The sequence below is a fragment of the Elephas maximus genome, chromosome 7 (assembly GCF_024166365.1).
Source record: "Elephas maximus indicus isolate mEleMax1 chromosome 7, mEleMax1 primary haplotype, whole genome shotgun sequence".
NCBI classification, from domain to species: domain Eukaryota; kingdom Metazoa; phylum Chordata; class Mammalia; order Proboscidea; family Elephantidae; genus Elephas; species Elephas maximus.
Genome location: NC_064825.1, coordinates 118974959 through 118992511, shown reverse-complemented (window position 1 = coordinate 118992511; position 17553 = coordinate 118974959). Strand labels below are relative to the sequence as shown.

Genomic DNA, 17553 nt, shown 5'->3' with positions numbered 1-17553 from the left:
GCAGAAACTAGCACCCGGATGAGCAGACCCCAGCCCCGCGCTCTGCGCGCTCACCGCCTGATGCAGAGCGCCCCCTACCGGGACTCAGAGACCAGGCACGCCGCGCGCTCCAGGGACCATCCGTGCCCCCCAACAAAGATCGCGAGCTGTCCGGATCCGAGCGCGCGGCTCTGAGGCCTGGCCGGGTTCTCCCCGCAGGGCCCCCTCTGTCTTCGAAAAGCCAGTGGGGAACAGGTCTGCTGCGTCCGGCGACCGCACGGGCGGAGCGGAGCGTAGGCGGGGCTCCCGGAGGTGGGGTCCCCGGGGCGGGGCGCCTAGTCTCCTCGCAAGGTCGGCTGGAGTCCGCTAGTGCCCCACACTCGGTTCCGAGATGTCAGCGAGGAAGCGGGTGGCGAAGGTAACTGCGTTTGGGACACTCCTTCTCCCCCGCTCCTCCTCCCTCCATCTCTTTCCCGATTCCCTCCCCCCTCCACCCCTTCCTCGGCTCCCTGCCCCCTCCGCCCCTTCCCGGGCTCCCTACTCCCTCCATCCTTTCCCCTGCCGGCTCTCCGAGCGCTCGCAGTAGTCCAGGTACTGGGGCCGGCTGAATGCCTGTCATCTCCTGCTCCCTAACCCCAGGGGAGAAGGGGGTCTGCGAGGGGTCAGGGAAGTGTTTTTGGGGGGAGGGGGCATATGGGGTGTGGTGTCGCTGGTTCCCTGAGCCGTGCTGGGGGTGGAGTGAGCCGATCGGATTCCCCCCCCGCCCCCCCAACTGGTTTCAGTTTCACTTCTGCCAGAAACTTGTGAGAACATTTACGTGCGTCTCTGGTGCGGGGAGGGTTTCCTGGCCTCATCCTGGTGGCAGGCGCCCTGCTGTGGGTGGGGAGTGGGCTATGCACAGAGATAGGGGACAAGGTACTTTCCTCGGAATAGTCTATGGCCCGTCCTCTGGGCTGATACCTGCTTGACTAGGGTCCAAAGCAGCATGGGGTGCTGACCCGGAGTAGGTCAAAGTTCCCTGAGCGCTCTGTGGAGAAGATGCTGAAGCAGAGCAGGGAAGGCTCCTGGAGACGGTGGCGCGCGCCTGCCTTGTTCCTTGTTCTGCAGTTGCTGTTCAATGCCTACTGTATGCTGGCCCTGTTCTAGCTGGTAGGGAGGCAGAGGTGAACAAAGGACACAAATCCCTGCCTTCCTTGAGCCTTCGTTTTAATCAGGGACACAGTTTGAGATGAGGTCTGGAAGGATGGGGATGGAGCAAATTCCACCAGGAGGTGGGAAAATCCTGGGTGGTTGGGGGGGGCTGGGGTGTAGCTGGAGATGGAGAAAAATCCTGGTGAAGTGGATCTGACACCCCCAGACTCTGAGTTCCTCTAATCTGCAGAATGGAGTGGAGGGGCTGAGGGGAGTGCCTGCTACCCCCAGCCTCTGAGAAGAAGAGGGTCTCAGTCTGGGTCACCCAGAGTAGGCTCAACCCAGAAGAACTGAAATCTGAAGGGCGACTGCTAAATGGAGCAGGGGTTTTTCCAGTAGGAAAGAGATGGAAACCAGTATTTATCACACTGGAGTTCCTGTGTGGTGCAAACTGGTTAACACACTTAGCTGCTAACAGAAAATTTGGCAGTTCAAGTCTACCCAGGTGCCTTAGAAGAAAGGCTTGGCAATCTACTTCCCCAAAAATCAGCCATCGAGAATCCTGTGGAGTACAGTTCTGCTCTGACACACATGGGGTGGCCGTGAGTTGGAATCGATTAGATGGCAGCTGGTTTTATTTATCACACTGGCATCATTACGTGCCAGGCAGTTTACATCAGTTGTTTCATCCAATTCTCACAGCAACCCTGTACTCCCATTTTACAGATGAGGAAATTGAGGCTCCGATAAAATAACTCATTTATCCAGGGTCACTGAAGAAGGAAGAGATGGGGCTGGGATTTAAGCTGGGTCCTCAGGACTCCAAACAGGCTCTTTCAATGGTCACTCTACTTTCATTTTCTCTTCCTCTAAGTCAGGTGATTTCTTAACAGGCCTCAGGAAGGAGCCTTGTGTCCTAGCTCAGGTTTCATCATCCTCAGGTGTTGCGAAAGCTTTGGCAGAACTCACCTGTAATAGATAAAATCCGAAATGTTCCTGTTAATAGTAAAGTCAGGGAAAAATGTCCATTCCAGAGCTTCTCTATTCACCCTTGGGCTTCATTGTTGCCCCCAAAATAACAGATGATACCGGAACCCGATTTGTAGTAAAAGATGCTTCTAGTTTGGGGCAAAAAATAAATGAAAAGTCATAGAATCTGGGTAGAAGGTGTGAGAAGCAGTGTGTTGGAGTGAAGGGGCGGGGAACAAAGGCGTGTTTATATTTTGGGAGGGGGAAATAGAAAGTTCGGATGGTCTACAATGTTAAAGGACCCCTTCTCAACTGGGAACTGGGTTTGGGGAACGTTCTCTCTGCCCTTGTTTCCACCAGAGCTTCTCAACCTCCTCACTATGGACATTTGGTCGGATAATTCTTCGTTGTGGGAGGTTGTCCTGTGCACTATAGGATGTTTAGCTGCATCCCTGGCCTCTACCCACTAGATGCCAATAGCATTCCTGCCTCCCATTTATGGCAACCAAAAATGCCTCCAGATATTGGCAAATGTTCCTGGGCGGGGGTGTGGAGGGGGGGGGCTCCGTAAAATTTCCTGTAGTTGAGAACCAGTGGTTTATACCCATTTGGTGTTTCACAGACGTATGACCTGCCCTTGAATGTCATTTTTATGTTGTTTTGAAAAAAATGTTCTGTCATCAGCAAAGGGCGAGAGGTTGCTTGGTCAGATCCATTTGAGAAGTACTGCATGCTATGGGCTCACGTTTTGGGGATTCACAATATGCAATAACAAATTAAAGGCTCTGGAAATCCCTGCAGTAAGGAAACCTGTTTAGCCCAGTGTTTCCCAAACATACTCATCCATGGAACCCTTTTCCTGTAATAACTATTGACTTTCCATGGGACATTTGCCCTAATTGGGCCTGTCTTGGTGCCCCTCAACTTCTCTGCGTGGTGGACTCCTGTTTATTCTGCATGGCCCGGCTCACCATGTGCAGCCCCTGTAAGCCTTCCTGTTCCCATCTCTCTCCTCATTAATGCATCCACACACGTCATTCTCGTAATTGCATTCATGTTTCCTCCATTACTCCATGGTTGTTCTTGAGGCTTGAGCCATGTCGTGGTCCCTAGAGCATGCTCAGTCAATGGCTGTTGAGGTCATTGGGTGATGGCCAGGTGATTGGGCCACATTTCTGAGAAGGTGAGTCCCTGCCTGTCACTTATTTCTCTGCTTGGTGTATAGAGTTCTTACCTGCTGTGGTCTGCCTGAGTTGTTTTCCTTCCCCAACCCTGGGCGAGTGGAGTCTGACAAGGCTGAGGCGATGTCTTTGCCACCCACTCTGCCATGAGCACTGTGTGTACATCTCATCATGCTGGGCACTTGGCGGATGCTGATGGAAGGAAGGGAAGGAGAGAGAGAATTAAGACCTAGTGATTTTCTAGGAAGAGGGCAAGAGGGTTAAGCACCTTGGTTTCAGGGGAAAAAACTTCTAAGAGAGTTTAGTTCCAAGTTTTTAAATCTGGGAGAAGTGATCTGGTGCTTCTCTACACCAAGAACCCCCAGAATTATAAGGCTAAAATCATATAATCCACTTGAAGCACTTACCACCATGCCTGGTGCATACTAAACCAAAATAAAAACAAACCCCGTTGCTGTCAGGTCAACTCTGACTCATGGTGACCGCCTGTGTTGCAGAGTAGAGCTGCTCCATAGGGTTTTCTTGGCTGTAATCTGGGTGAAAGCAGATCGCCAGGCCTTTCTTTCATGGCTTTGTTGGTTTGAACCGCCAACCTTTAGGTTAATAGACTGGCGTAAGCCATTTGCACCACCCAGGGACCTTGACACATACTGAGTGCTCAATAAACGGGGACTTTGACTTTGTTGGCTTCTGCCCCCTAGGGTGTCCTGCTTTGGACAGGACAGCTTGCTGCTGGGGCAGGGGCAGGAGCTGAAGTGTGGAAGTCGAGGCCAACTGCCCGCTTGCTGTTCCCCTTGCAGGAGCTGGAGGATCTGCAGAGCCAGCTTCCCAGGTACCTGCAGAATCTGGTCAGCGAAGATGCCAACGTCCTGGTGTGGCACGCCCTCCTCCTGCCCGTGAGTGTCCATGGGGATTGTGGCTCTGGACTGGGGGTGGCTCAGGCCAGGGGCATGGGCAAGGAGGGTCATGATTGGGCAGGAATTCTCCCTGCCTTAGGGTCCTCTCACTGGAGGCTGCCATTGGTGGGGATGGGGAGGTTCTCCCTCTGCACTGATTGCAACAAATAGCACCTAAAAAAGAAGTAAAAAAAAGATCTCATAGACCTTTGTCAAGGATTCTCTGAGTGGTGCAAAGTGTTAAGTGCTTGGCTACTAACTGAAAGGTTGTCTGTTCAAACCAGAGCTTCGAACTAGTTTATTCCAGTTTGAACCTCTGCTGAGAATTTGCATTTCTAACAAGTTCCCAGGAAGTTATACCTAAGAATCACCTCGGGATCTTGTTAAAATGAAGATTCTGATTTACAACCTCATATCTAGGGTGGAAATGCAAATTTATCATCAGGGAACTTGTTAGAAATGCAAATTATTAGCAGGAGTTCAAACTGGAAAGAACTGGCTCAAAGCCCTGGTTCAAATTCACCTAGAGGTCCCTCAGAAGAAAGACCTGGCAATCTACTTCTGAAAGGTCACATCTGTGAAAACCCTATGGCATACAGTTCTACTCTGATACACATGGGGTTGCCATGAGTCAGAATCGACCCAGTGATAACTACGGGGAAAAAAAAAGACCTTTGTTAAGTGGTAGGGGCAAACTTCTAGGTTCCCATAAAAAGAAAAACAAAACAAAAAAACCCATTTCCATTGAGTCAATTCTGACTCATAGCGACCCTACAGGTCAGAGTAGAAGTGCCACATAGGGTTTCCAAGGAGCGCCTGGTGGATTCGAACTGCTGGCCTTTTGGTTAGCAGCCAAACTCTTAGCCACTATGCCACCCGAGTTTCTATAGTTGGTAAAATTTACTCCCCTAAACCTCATTAAAAAAAAAAAAAAAAACCTCATATGTTGCATTTTTTCTTTTAAAGACTAATTTCAGAAAATCATTGTTCCAGGTGACAACACAGTTAACTTATCTCTACTGTTCTGATTCCTCTATACTTATTATTTGATATCATCTTGATAAAACCTCCCTTTGGAAGTCATATTCCAAAGAATTTATCATCAGAGTGCAAGCTCTTTATTTTGCCATTTAGTTTTTAGTGCCTGAAGATACTGTCTTACAGAAATTCATCCATACACCTTTGGTCCCTTGGAAATAAAAATGAAAACATTTGAGTTTTTTGTCAGTCAAAGCTCTTTGGAAGGGAACACACCCATCTGTAGATACAGGCCTGGTGGTGGATATTTCTGTAGGCGATGCTTATATATCAGTATAGACGATAGATCACACAAAGGCCACAGTCAGGGCAGCTTCTTAGACATAACCAAACACCTTGCAGGATGAAGTTCTTAGGCTTGAAGGCAAAGGACCATAGACTCGGGGGACATCTACATTAGTTAGCACAACATAGTTCATAAAGACAAAGTTCTTCATCCTACTTTGGTGAGCAGCATCTGGGGTCTTAAAAGCTTGTGAGTGGCCAGCTAAGATACATCCATTGGTCTCTTACCATGTGGAGCAAAAGAGAATTCAGAAAACCAAAGACTCAAAGGAGCAATTAGTCCAAAGGACTAATGGACTACATGAAACACAGCCTACATGACACTAAGATCAGAAGAACTAGATGGTGCCTGGCTACGACTAGCGACGGCTCTGACTGGGATCACAACAGAGGGTCCCAGACAAACTGGGAAAACATTGCAGAACAAAAAATCAAATTCAAAAGAAAGACCAGAAATGACTGGTCTGATATAGAGACTGGAGGAACCCCCGAGACTATGGCCCTGAGACACCCTTCTGAATTGGAACTGAAGCCATTACCAGAGACCACCCATCAGCCAAAGCATAGATAGGCTCATAAAATAAACAACACTCTGATTTGTAAACTTTCACTTAAAGCACAATAAAAATTAAAAAAAAAAAAAAAAAGCTCTTGAGGAATGTGTTCCTTAGAACAATCGATTAAATAAGATCAAAAGGGGGACATTTGCTCAAAAGCAAAAGATAAGAAGGCAGGAAGAGGTAGCAAGACAGTACAAAAGGAAACGGGGAGCCTAGGAGGGAAATGGGGGGAGGGCAGGCACGTTATGGGGAATGGAATCAAGTTAATGGAACACTTTGTGTACAAACTATCAAATGGGAAACTAATTTGCCATGTAAGCTTTCCCTAGTGCACAATGAAATTAAAAAAAAAAAAAAAAAAAGCCCTTTGGGATGGAAAGGCAACAATTCATCTTATTATTTAGGATTTGGATGTCTTACTAACAATACAGCATGCCAGGGTTGTGCCATCTCATCTTTTTCGACTGATCTGTAGCCTGGAAAAATAGAAAAGGCTTGAGTTGGGTCAACATCTGAACCTTCTGTCAAGTCCCTTGGGCTGCTGGGTTGAAGCAAGTTACTTACCTGGCTGGGAATGGGAACACCTGTTAGGTGCCAGGGGAAGAAGGTGCTGGAAAGAGCTCCAGGGACTGATTAGATCTCCAAGGAAACCAGCTTTGAGATGATAAGAGTGAAGGCAAGGAGCAAGTCAGAAGCTAAGAAAATGGTGGTAGGAAAACCTAGAGAAGGTCACATTTGGAAGAATACTGTGAAATCAGAGGACCGGAAGTGTTGGCAAGACTGGGGTGGGTAGGTGGACCTCAGGAACCAGCCAAAGATCTGGCAGCCTTACAAGGGCCCTGAAGAAGCATGCTAGTTGGAAGGAACCCCAGGGCTGGGGACCAAAACTTGGTGCAGACTAGTCATCCAGGAGGACCTGAAGGAACCCAGTGAAGCCGTGAAGGAGGGGACGGTTGGCCAGCGGGGAAGGAGAGGTAGGAGAGGTCTGTGGGGTGAGCAGATAGCTTCCCCCTCAGAGGCTCAGCCTCCATCTGCATGTTCATTTAGGTGGCCTCACTTTGCTGGTCTTGGTCATAGAAGGCTACGGTTGGATGGCCCTTGTGAAGCTAATAGTAAGAGTTCACATTTATTGAGAATCTCCTGTTCTAAGTACATATTTGAGGTCATATTGAATCCTCACAACCACCCAATGAGGAAGGTAGTATTTTTTACTACCGACCAGCTGCTGTCAAATTGATTCAAATTCATGGTGACCCCATGTGTGTCAGAGTGGAACTGTGCTCCATAGGGTTTTCAATGGCTGATTTTTTTAAGGTAGATCACCAGGTCTTTAGTGGACTTGGATCTCCAACTGCTAACTTTCCAGTTAGTAGCAGAGCACATTAACCTTTGCACCACCCAGGGACTCCTAGTATTATTTTTATAATTGAAAAAAACAGAGGCATAGGAGGGTAAGTAACTTGTCCAAAGTCATACAGCATAAGGTGGTAGGGATAGAATTCAACTGACACCAGAGTCCTCTCTCTTAACCACTCCATGAAAGATGGATGGTTTTCAAACTTTTTTCAGTCTTTTTTTTTTTTTTTTTTAATAGTAAAGTGGTTTATTTAACTCGGAACTTAGAAGAAACTAGAACTTTCGGCAGTCCCTAAGGTGCAATGTGGAGTTTTCTGTCTAGACCAACTTCATCTTATAGATGAGGAAACTGAGCCCAAGAGAGGCTGAGTAATGAGCTGAGGCACAGCTGGGACAAGGCAGAGCAGGAAAGGGTGGAGTCGTTGGGGCTCCGTTACTTCCTCCCTCTTTAAGATTAGAGAAGCCCCATAAATGGCCCTGTAAACCCATACCCACTGACACGCCCATCCTTTTCTGAGGCCTATGCCCTTGGTCTTACCTGCTGCAAGGGTTCCAGCCTTTCTCATTCCGTAAAAGCTGAGATGTTTTCCTTATCTTCCCAGTAAAAACCAAAAACCAAACCCATTGCCATCTTCCCAGTAGTTACTCCATTTCTTAGATACACCTAAGACCACTGTGGCTTCCCCCAAGGAGGAGGAGCTCTGTGAAGACCTTGACTCTGCTTAACTACCTTTGTCATTCAAACTGTCCTTGCCTTGTCTTCTCAGTAAAGAAGGTTCTGGAAGATTTGGTCCTTTGGAACCAGCCTAAACGCCCCTGTGCTCAGTGCCAGGGTCACCTAATTCTAGGGGTCCTCTATTCTAGGAGTATAAAGCAGTGATCGAGGTGGAGACCTTGAGTCTACTGCTCTCCGTTCCCATCCCAGCACTGCCACTTACTAGCTGTATATGGCCCTGGGCAAGCAACTTATAAACACTGAACTTGAGTTTCCTCATCTGAAAACAGAGATGTTAATAGTTGTGAGTGTTCATAATACTTATCATAATTGCTGTTGTTAGGTGCTGTAGAGTGGGTTTTGACTCATATCAACCCTATGCGACAGGGTAGAACTGCCCCATAGGGTTTTCTTGCCTGTAATCTTTACAGGAGCAGATTGCCAGGTCTTTCTCCCATGGAGCCACTGGGTGGGTTGAAACCACCAACCTTTCGGTTAGCAGCTGAGCGCTTAACCGTTGCACCATCAGGGCTCTCTTATCATACATAAGAGACAGATACATACATAACTGACAGATATGTAATGTTTGCCATGTCCTGTTCTAAGCTTCTCATGTAAGTTGACCCATTTAATTCTCACATAAGCCCTATGAAGAAGTAAGTCTATTATTATCCTTATATTGAAGCACAGGGAAGTTAAGTTACTTGCCCAAGATCACTCCCGGGCAGCCTATGTGACCTCAACATTCTGAAGCAGAGGTTCACGCGTGTCAAGCCCTTAGCACGAGGTAGGTGCTCAGGAAGGTCTTCAGGTCTCTCTGAGTCTGGAGGGTCTCCTCCTGGATCGCGGGGGACCTCATCTCCTCAGTCACTGCAGCCCCTGAGTTCTTATGGTTTCTTCGTTTTCTCTATCTCCTCTCCATTCCAGTGATGATGTATTCCTGTACTTGCTAACAGCTCCCAAAGAGAGGATGTTCTGGTCCTTCTCTTGCATAGTTCTCACAAAGACTTTAAAGCTGGGGTAGCCCTTAGGCTTCACCTAGTCAAACCTTACCTATTTTTCACACGAGGAAACTGAGGCCTAGAGGTGGGGGAAGCTTGCCCATGGTCACACAGCAAAAGGTAGGGTTAGACTTTTCCGGCTCGAAGTCCAGTGTTCTTTTATTTTGTTTATTTTTATTATTGTTGGGAATACACACAGCAAAACATACACCAATTCAATAGTTTCTATATGTATAGTTTAGTGACATTGACTATATTCTCTGAGTTGTGGAACTATTCTCCCTCATTAACATCATCTCACTGCCCCCTGAGTTTCCTTTCTGACCTTTCAAGTTGGTGTTGTCAATTTGATCTCACATAGATGGTTCATAAAAGAGCACAATGCTCAAGGCACGCCTTCTTTACTGGTTAAGCTAACCTATTGTTTGCTTTAAAGACTCAGCAGTTATTTTTGGTTTAAGGTTTAAAGATCATCTCAGGGGAATCGTTTTGGGGGTTCATCCAGCCTCCATGGCTCTGGAAAGGTTGGATTCCACGAGAATTTGAAATCCTGTTCCTCATTTTCCCCCCTTTTATCAAGGTTCTTCTATTGGTTCTTTGGTCAAAACATTCAGTAATGCAGTTCTTCTGGTCTCATGGCCAAGGAAGCAGTTGTTCAAGGAGGCAATTAGCTACCCATTCCATTTCTTCCTCCTAGTCCTGACTCTCTTCTTTCTCTGTTCCTCTAGGCAAACAGAGACAGTCCAGTGGTCTTTTGTGATTCCACCTTCCCCCTATTCTATGGCTCAATTGTTGAGTGGATTCAGCTGCCATCTGTACTCCCTGCTCGAGATTCTTCCCAGGAGCGGAGCAGGGAATGCCTGGGACCCTGGGATGGGGGGGCGGGGAGGAGGAAAACTAGACCAGGACTCCAAAGGAGAAAGGTGGTCTTTGCCGAGCAGCCATTCTTGGAGCAGAGCTTGACCCTTTCTCTCCCTACAGGACCAACCACCCTACAACCTCAGAGCCTTCAATCTACGTATTGACTTCTCCGAGGAGTATCCGTTCAAGCCCCCCACGGTGAAATTCACAACCAAGATCTACCACCCCAACGTGGATGAGAACGGACAGGTGTGCCTGCCCATTATCAGCAACAAGTACTGGAAGCCATGCACCAAGACCTGCCAAGGTGGGAGGGGAGGGGCCAGTATTAGGCGGGGGTTACCAAACTGATTTGGGGTGATTATTGTTTCTCAGTGCTGTTGAGACTCTGACTCATGGCATCCCCATATGACAGAGTAGAACTGCCTACGGGTTTTCTAGGCTGTAATCTTTATGGAAACAGATCTCTAGGGCTTTCTCCCTCGGAGCTGGGTAGGATCAGACTTGCCAACTTTTCAATTAGCAACTTAACCGTTGTGCCACCAAGGCTCCTTGATTCATGGTTACCAAACCTGTTGCCGTTGAGTCGATGCTGAGTCACAGGGACCCAATAGGACAGAGAAGAACTGCCCAATAGGGTTTCCAAGGAGCTACTGGTGCATTTGAACTGCCAGCCTTTTGGTTAGCAGCTGAGCACTTAACCACTGTACCACCCAAAAAGGAAGAAGACAAAAATTGTGAGTTTCAGCTGAGGTTATCATGAGATAGAAGAGATGCTGCCAGAGATCTTGGATGGGTGACCTCCTCCTACCTGTGTTTCTACACCTGGGCAGGTGTACAGAGGAACTTTGTCATGGGTCTTGGGAGAGAGAAGCAGTTGGGCTGTAGACGGAGATGGCTTGGGATAAGAAGACCCACCGCTCCATCTGTGAGCAAGTCCCTTTTCTTTTCTGGCCTCAGTGCCCTCGTTTGAGGGGATTGGCCTCATGATGATAAAACTCATCCTGGAGTTGAACGCTTTCGGCACAGAGCTAAGAGCTCACACACAGACTTCATTTGATGCCCTCAGCAATCCCATGAGGTAGTGCTGCTATCAACTCTATAGACGAAGACAGAGGCATAAGAGAGCTGAGGCAATTGCCTGAGGCTACACAGCTGGCAAGTGGCAGAGCTGGTATTCAACCCATGTTTGGCTGACTCTGGAGCAGTGCTGTCCAGCAGCACTTTCTGCCATAATGGAATGTTCTGTAGTTGACCTGTCCAGTGGAGTAGTCACTTGCCACATGTGACTGTTGAGCACTTGAAATGTGGCTAGTGCAACTGAGGAACTGAATTTTTCTTGTTTTCATACAGACAGCAAAGAATTTTTTTCCAAAGAAATAATTTTACCGTAAACACCCATATATTTTTTTACCTATATATTTTTATATTACCAGTTGCTGTCAAGTCAGTTCCGACTCATGGCGACCCCACTTGTGTCAGCACAGAACTGTGCTCAGTAGGGCTTTTAGTGGCTGATCTTTAGAAGTAGATCACCAGGCCTTTCTTTCAAGGCACGTCTGAGTGAACTCAAACCTCCAACCTTTCAGTTAACAGCCAAGCTCATTGACCATTTGCACCATTTGAAAAAAAAAAAAAAAACAACCCATTGCCATCAAGTTGATTCCAACTCATAGAGACCCTGTAGGATGGAGTAGAGCTGCCCCATAGGGTTTCGAAGGAGCACCTGTGGATTCCAACTGTCCACCTTTTGGTTAACAGCCATAGCTCTTAACCACTGTGCCACCAGGGCTCCTTGCATACCTAGGAATTCCTAAATAACCCTAGTATACTACCTAGATAGTACCATTAACTTTTTACTATCCTTGCTTCATCACATCTATCCATTCTTCTATCCATTTATTAATCCATCTTATTTTTTTAATTAATAATTCTTGAATATCAAATATTCAATTAGTGTTTATATTTTCCTAATTGTCTTATTTTCTTTTTTGGGTACGATGGTTGTTTTTGTTTCATTATTATATTTTTTAAAAAATATTTTATTGAGTTTTTGGTGAAAGTTTACACAGCAAACTACATTTCCCATTTAATAATTTGTATACATATTATTGTTTAGTGACGTTGGTTACACTTTCTACATTGTATCAACATTCTCTGCATTTCTGCTGTGGTTGTTCTGTTTCCATTAATCCCACTTCCCTGCCCACCCTGACCTTCTCATCTAAGCTTTAAGGTAAATGTTGACCATTTGGGCTCATACAGATGATTTTTTTTAAAGGAGCACAGGACTCTTGGGTGATTTTGTTTATTTTATGAGCCAATCTGTTTTTTAGCTGAAAGGTGACCTCTGGAAGTAGTTTCAGTTCAAAGTTTAAAGGGTATCTCAGAACAATAGTCTCAGGAGTTCCTTTAGCCTCTACTAGTCCAGTAAGCCTGGCCTTTTTTTTTTTTTAATAAGAATTAGAATTTTCATCAGACATGAAAGGGACTGGACAGTGGGTAGGAGAGAGATGCTGATGAAGAGTGAGCTATTTGTATCAGGTGGACACTTGAGACTGTGTTGGCATCTCCTGTCTGGAGGGGGGATGGGAGGATAGAGAGAGTTGGAAGCTGGCAAAATTGTCACGAGAGACTGGAAGGGCTGACTCATTAGGGGGAGAGCAAGTGGGAGTACGGAGTAAGGTGTATATAAACTTATATGTGACAGTTTGACTTGATTTGTAAACGTTCACTTGAAGCTCAATAAAAGTTAATAATAAAAAAAAAAGAATTAGAGTTTTGTTCTACAATTTCCTCCCATTTTATCTGGAACTGTCTATTGTGTCCCTGGTCAGAACAGTCAGTGGTAGTAGCCAGGCACCATCTAGTTCTCCTGATCTCTGGATAGATAAAGCCATGGTTCATGTAGACTGTTCGTCCTGTAGACTATATTCTTCCTTGAGTCTTTGGTTTCGTTCTTTCTCTTTTGCTCCAGAGGAGTAGAGACCAACAGTTTTGTCTTAGGTGGCTGCTCACAAGCTTTTAAGACCCTAGATACTACTAACCAAACTAGGTTGTAAAACATAGACTTTATAGACTATGTTGTGCCAGTTGACCAAGTTGTCTCACAAGACTATGGTCCTAAGCCTTCAAACCTAGTAAAACAATCCTGTGGGGTGTTTGGTTACATCTGGGAGGTAACTGTGACTATGTCTCCTATGTGCTTTATTTTATATATATGAATATATGTGCGGCACACACAAACATGTATTTATCCATGCCTGCAGATATGCCTATATGTCCATATGGATATATACACATATACCTTGCTATACACGTAACATGCTTATATATCTACCTATGTAACCACTCACGTATTTTTGGGTTGTTACTGCTGTTGTCGCCAAATTGTGTATGTTATAGCATTTACCCATAAGGTCCCTTAATTTTGTGTATTACTTATTGTCCTCACTTACCTTCGTTAAGTTGTGCACGCTTTATCCGCATTCGGTATTGCCTTCCCCATCACCAAAAATACCAAGTGTCTTCTGTCTAGAGAGTGATTCCTCCTCCCTCCTCCTCCCCCCCCATCTCTGGTATCCACCAAAGAACGCTGACTTCTGTATATATACCTATTTTTTAAATTAATAATTCTTTAATATCCAATTAGTATTTACATTTTCTTTCTTGTTTTGGGTGTAATGGTTGTTGCTTTTGTTTTATAAATCAAGACCTAAATAAGGTCCACCGAGTCAGGTTTGATTTTTTTTGGTTTATTGTTTGATTATGAATATATCTTTTTTTAATGTAAAGTACAATTTACCAATTTTAAGTGGACACTGTTTTAGTTCTTTAGTCTTGCTCTAACAGAAATACCAAAGTGGATGGCTTTAAGAGACAGAAGTTTATTCTCTCACAGTCTAGGAGGCTAGAAGTCTGAATTCAGTGTGCCAGCTCCAGCGGAAGGCTTTCCGTCTCTGTCAGCTCTGGGGGAAGGTCCTTGTCATCAATCTTCTCCGGTCAAGGAGTTTCTCAGCGCAGGGACCCCGGGTCCAAAGGATGTGCCCTGTGTGTGGCTTTTCTTGCGTGGTGGTGATGAGGTCCCTCTCTTGTCTGCTCACTTCTCTCTTTTATATCTCAAAAGAGATTGACTCAAGATACAACCTAATCCTGTAGATTGTGTCCTGCCTCATTAACATCATGGAGGTTAAGATTTACAACACACAGGTAATTACATCAGATCACAAATGGAGGACAACCGTACGATACTGGGAATCATGGCCTAGCCAATTTGACACACATTTTTTGGGGACACAATTCAATCCATAACAGAAACTGATGACTTTTTTCCCATTCCCTCTTCTTCCATTCCCTGCTAACCACCAGTTTTCTTTTGTCTCAGTGAATTTACTTATTCAAGATATTTCATATAAATGAGATCATTCAATATTTCTCCTTTTGTGTCTGGCTGAATTGAATTAAAAAATATATACATTTTATTTATTTTTGGTGGCAATATACACCACCAAAATCCATTCACAATTTCTACATGAACAGTTCAATCACATTGGTTACATACTTCACATTGTGTCACTGTTCTCACTTTCTTTACCCATATTGTTTTATCACCATTAATTTAGGCTCTCTGCCTCTTAGAGTTCTCATCTGTGCTTTAGATTAACTCTTGTCAGTTTGCACACATATTGATAACCCTTTATAAGAACGCTGTGCTTGAGGCAAACATTATTAATTGGGCTAAACTGTTGTTTAGCTTAACTACGGCTTTTTGAGATAGTTTCAGTTCAAGGTTTAGAGATTATTTCCAGGCATTAGACTCAGGTGTTTTCCCAATCTCAATGAATCCAGTAAATCTGGTTTCCAAATGAGTGTAAATTCTGTTCTGCACTTTTCCTCCTTTGGATCAGGATCTATCTCTTGGGTCCTTGCTCAAAACATGAACTTAATTTTTAGTTGTACTTAATTTTAATTAAGTTTAGATAACCATCGAATGACTAGTGGGTACTGCCTTGGGCAGTGCCACTCTAGAGTCTATGAGCTTAATCTGTCCTGCCTCAGGACCAGCTCAGGAGTTCTTAACTCAGGAACCCAGCAGATCCTTGTTTGGATGAGCTTCAGGGGGTCTGCGAAGCACTCTTGGCTCAGAACTGTATGTTTGTGCATGTGCACATGTGTACATGCCGAGGAGATGGGTCCCTGCCTTCACCAGGTTCCCAAAAGCACCCATGAAAGATTAAAAGCCACTGGGGCAGTAGTGGTCTTCGGTCTTTAGCCACAGAATGCTTTTGTCCAAATACAAATTTATTTGGAATCCTAATATAAAACAGAGAAACAGAGCTGTTCTTGTTGAAATGGGGGTGGGACCCAGAAGCTCTACTGATCTCATCCACCACCATCATGGGTGGCTTCTCTGAAGCTGTAGTTTGAAAACCACCGTTAGAATCAGTCAAAGCTTCAGGTGTCATCAGCCAAGGGGCAAGTAGGGCATTTGGTTGGTTATAGAGTCAACCTGGAGGCCCTGGGTGGTGCAAACCGTTAAGCGCTCAACTCCTAGCCAAAAGGTTGACAGTTTGAACCCACCCAGAGGCACTTTGGAGTAAGACCTAGTGATCTGCTTTTGAAAGGTCACAGCCACAAAAACCCTATGGAGCACAGTTCTACTCTGCACACATGGGATCGCTATGAGCCAGACTCGATTTGACAGCAGCTAACAACAAGAGTCATTCTATGAGATTAGCCTTCTTGGGGAACCCCAAAGAATGAGTATGGTGTTTGTGGGGATCTGGGAATAGGTAGCCATACCCTCCTTCCCCAGAGTTTTTCAATCCACCCTGATGTCCTAATCTGGTTTCTCTCCCCAGTCTTGGAGGCCCTCAACGTGATGGTGAATAAACTGGAGCTGGATCAGCCTCTGCGGGTGGATCTTGCTGACCTACTAGTACGGGACCCGGAGCAGTTCAAAAAGAATGCCAGAGAGTACACCCTTCGCTTTGGAGTGAAACGGCCCACCTAAGCTTGATCTGACCCCTCCCTGTGCATGGTGGACAAACATACCTCATGGACTGGCAGTCAGGGCCCTCTGTGGCCCATTTCTTGCCCATCCTTTCCTTCCTAGGTTGTTAGTTTGTTTGCGGTGGGGGGTCCGGGTGTGTGTATGGTATGTGGACCCACTCCCAGGCTCACCTGGCCATAGGTGCATCCTTCCCCACTCCCTTTCCTGCCCACAGATTCGGGGGAGTTGAGGTTCGCGGAGTTGCAAGCCAGTCCTCCTCCGGCATTGTGTGATATGGGAATCCTGCCCTCATATGGTCCCTCCTTTTTAGGAAGATGAGCCCAAACCAGCTGCAGTGAATGGGCCCAGCAGCCAATTAGCATTCCCCTGGGACCCAGGCATTATTGGGGGGTTGGAGGGAAATGGAGCAGATGGATGGCAAGCAGGGCATGGGGAGGGAATCCTATTTACAATGGAGTGATCTGCTGATTGAGTGATTGTAGTCCTCCAGACTAATGATAGATACCCACAGATTTTGGTACTAAGCCTTCTTTTCTCCATGGATGTACCACAAAATGTAAGAATCTCATTTCTGTCCTGGACACCTGACTACTTGCTTTCAAAACCCGCTTGCTATCTCGTTAGGCTGCCAGTGCCTGCAGCCAGGCCTCAGGGCTCAGCAGTGCCCCTCCCAGCATCAGTCCAGGGGAGCCATGGAAACCCACAGGAACGCATAGCCATTAAAGCCCTGAGGAATTCCGCAGTCCGGCTGAGTCTTCACTGAGCGGGTGGGATGGTTTCATCAGCGGCAAGCAAAGACTGGGGAAGGAGGACTTAGCTGCCGTCTAATACAGGTGTAGCCCTGCTTCCCAGAAGCTGACAGCTTGCCTGACCTTGAACCTTGTGTACCCTAACCACTGTGGAGAAAGCTAGCCATGATAGAATGGGCCATCCTTAGCCAGAGGGGCCTTCAAAAAGTCCACAGGGTAAAATCCCCATTTTATAGATGAGGCAACAGAGCGCTGCGGTGGATTGCCGGCTTCCACACTGCTGATCAGGGAGCCCGGGTGGCAATCATTAACCACTCGGCTACTAACTGAAAGGTCATGGTTCAAGCCCACCAGCGACTCTGTGGGAGAAAAGACCTGGCGATCTGTTCTTATAAAGATTACAGCCTTGGAAGCCTTATGGGGCAGGTCTACTCCGTTATATAGGGTTGCTATGAGTTGGAATGGACTCAGTGGAACACAACAACAACACACTGCCAGTCAGTACAGAGTCCACACCACCTGCACTGTGCCAAGCTGGCTATATATATATATATGTATATATTTTTAACCCCACAAGCTGCTCTTATCAACACACGTGCTCCAAAAGGCAGATAAAGCAGACAGGATTGTCAGCAGAAAATTATAATCATCTCAGGGGTTCATCTCCAATGAGCAGTGGAAAAACACAAACCAGAACTTCTGCCATAGTTGGAGGGATTAACTTAACCTGAAGGAAGAACTTTCTGGTTGCAATTGTTGGAAGCTCCTGGAAGCCACTGTCTTTCAAGAGACAGAATGTGGGGGTATCTTCAAGTCAAG

At 46.1% G+C, this 17553-nt stretch overlaps 1 protein-coding gene across 1 annotated transcript; it reads left to right on the top strand.

Moving 5' to 3' along the window:
- The first annotated feature begins 221 nt into the window (after positions 1-221).
- UBE2L6 (ubiquitin conjugating enzyme E2 L6) lies at positions 222-16727 on the top strand. Its single transcript, XM_049891997.1, has 4 exons — positions 222-397; positions 4061-4156; positions 10093-10279; positions 15834-16727. Exons 1-4 carry the CDS (start codon positions 371-373, stop codon positions 15983-15985), a joined length of 462 nt encoding a protein of 153 aa, XP_049747954.1. The 5' UTR covers positions 222-370; the 3' UTR covers positions 15986-16727.
- The last annotated feature ends 826 nt before the right edge of the window (positions 16728-17553 follow it).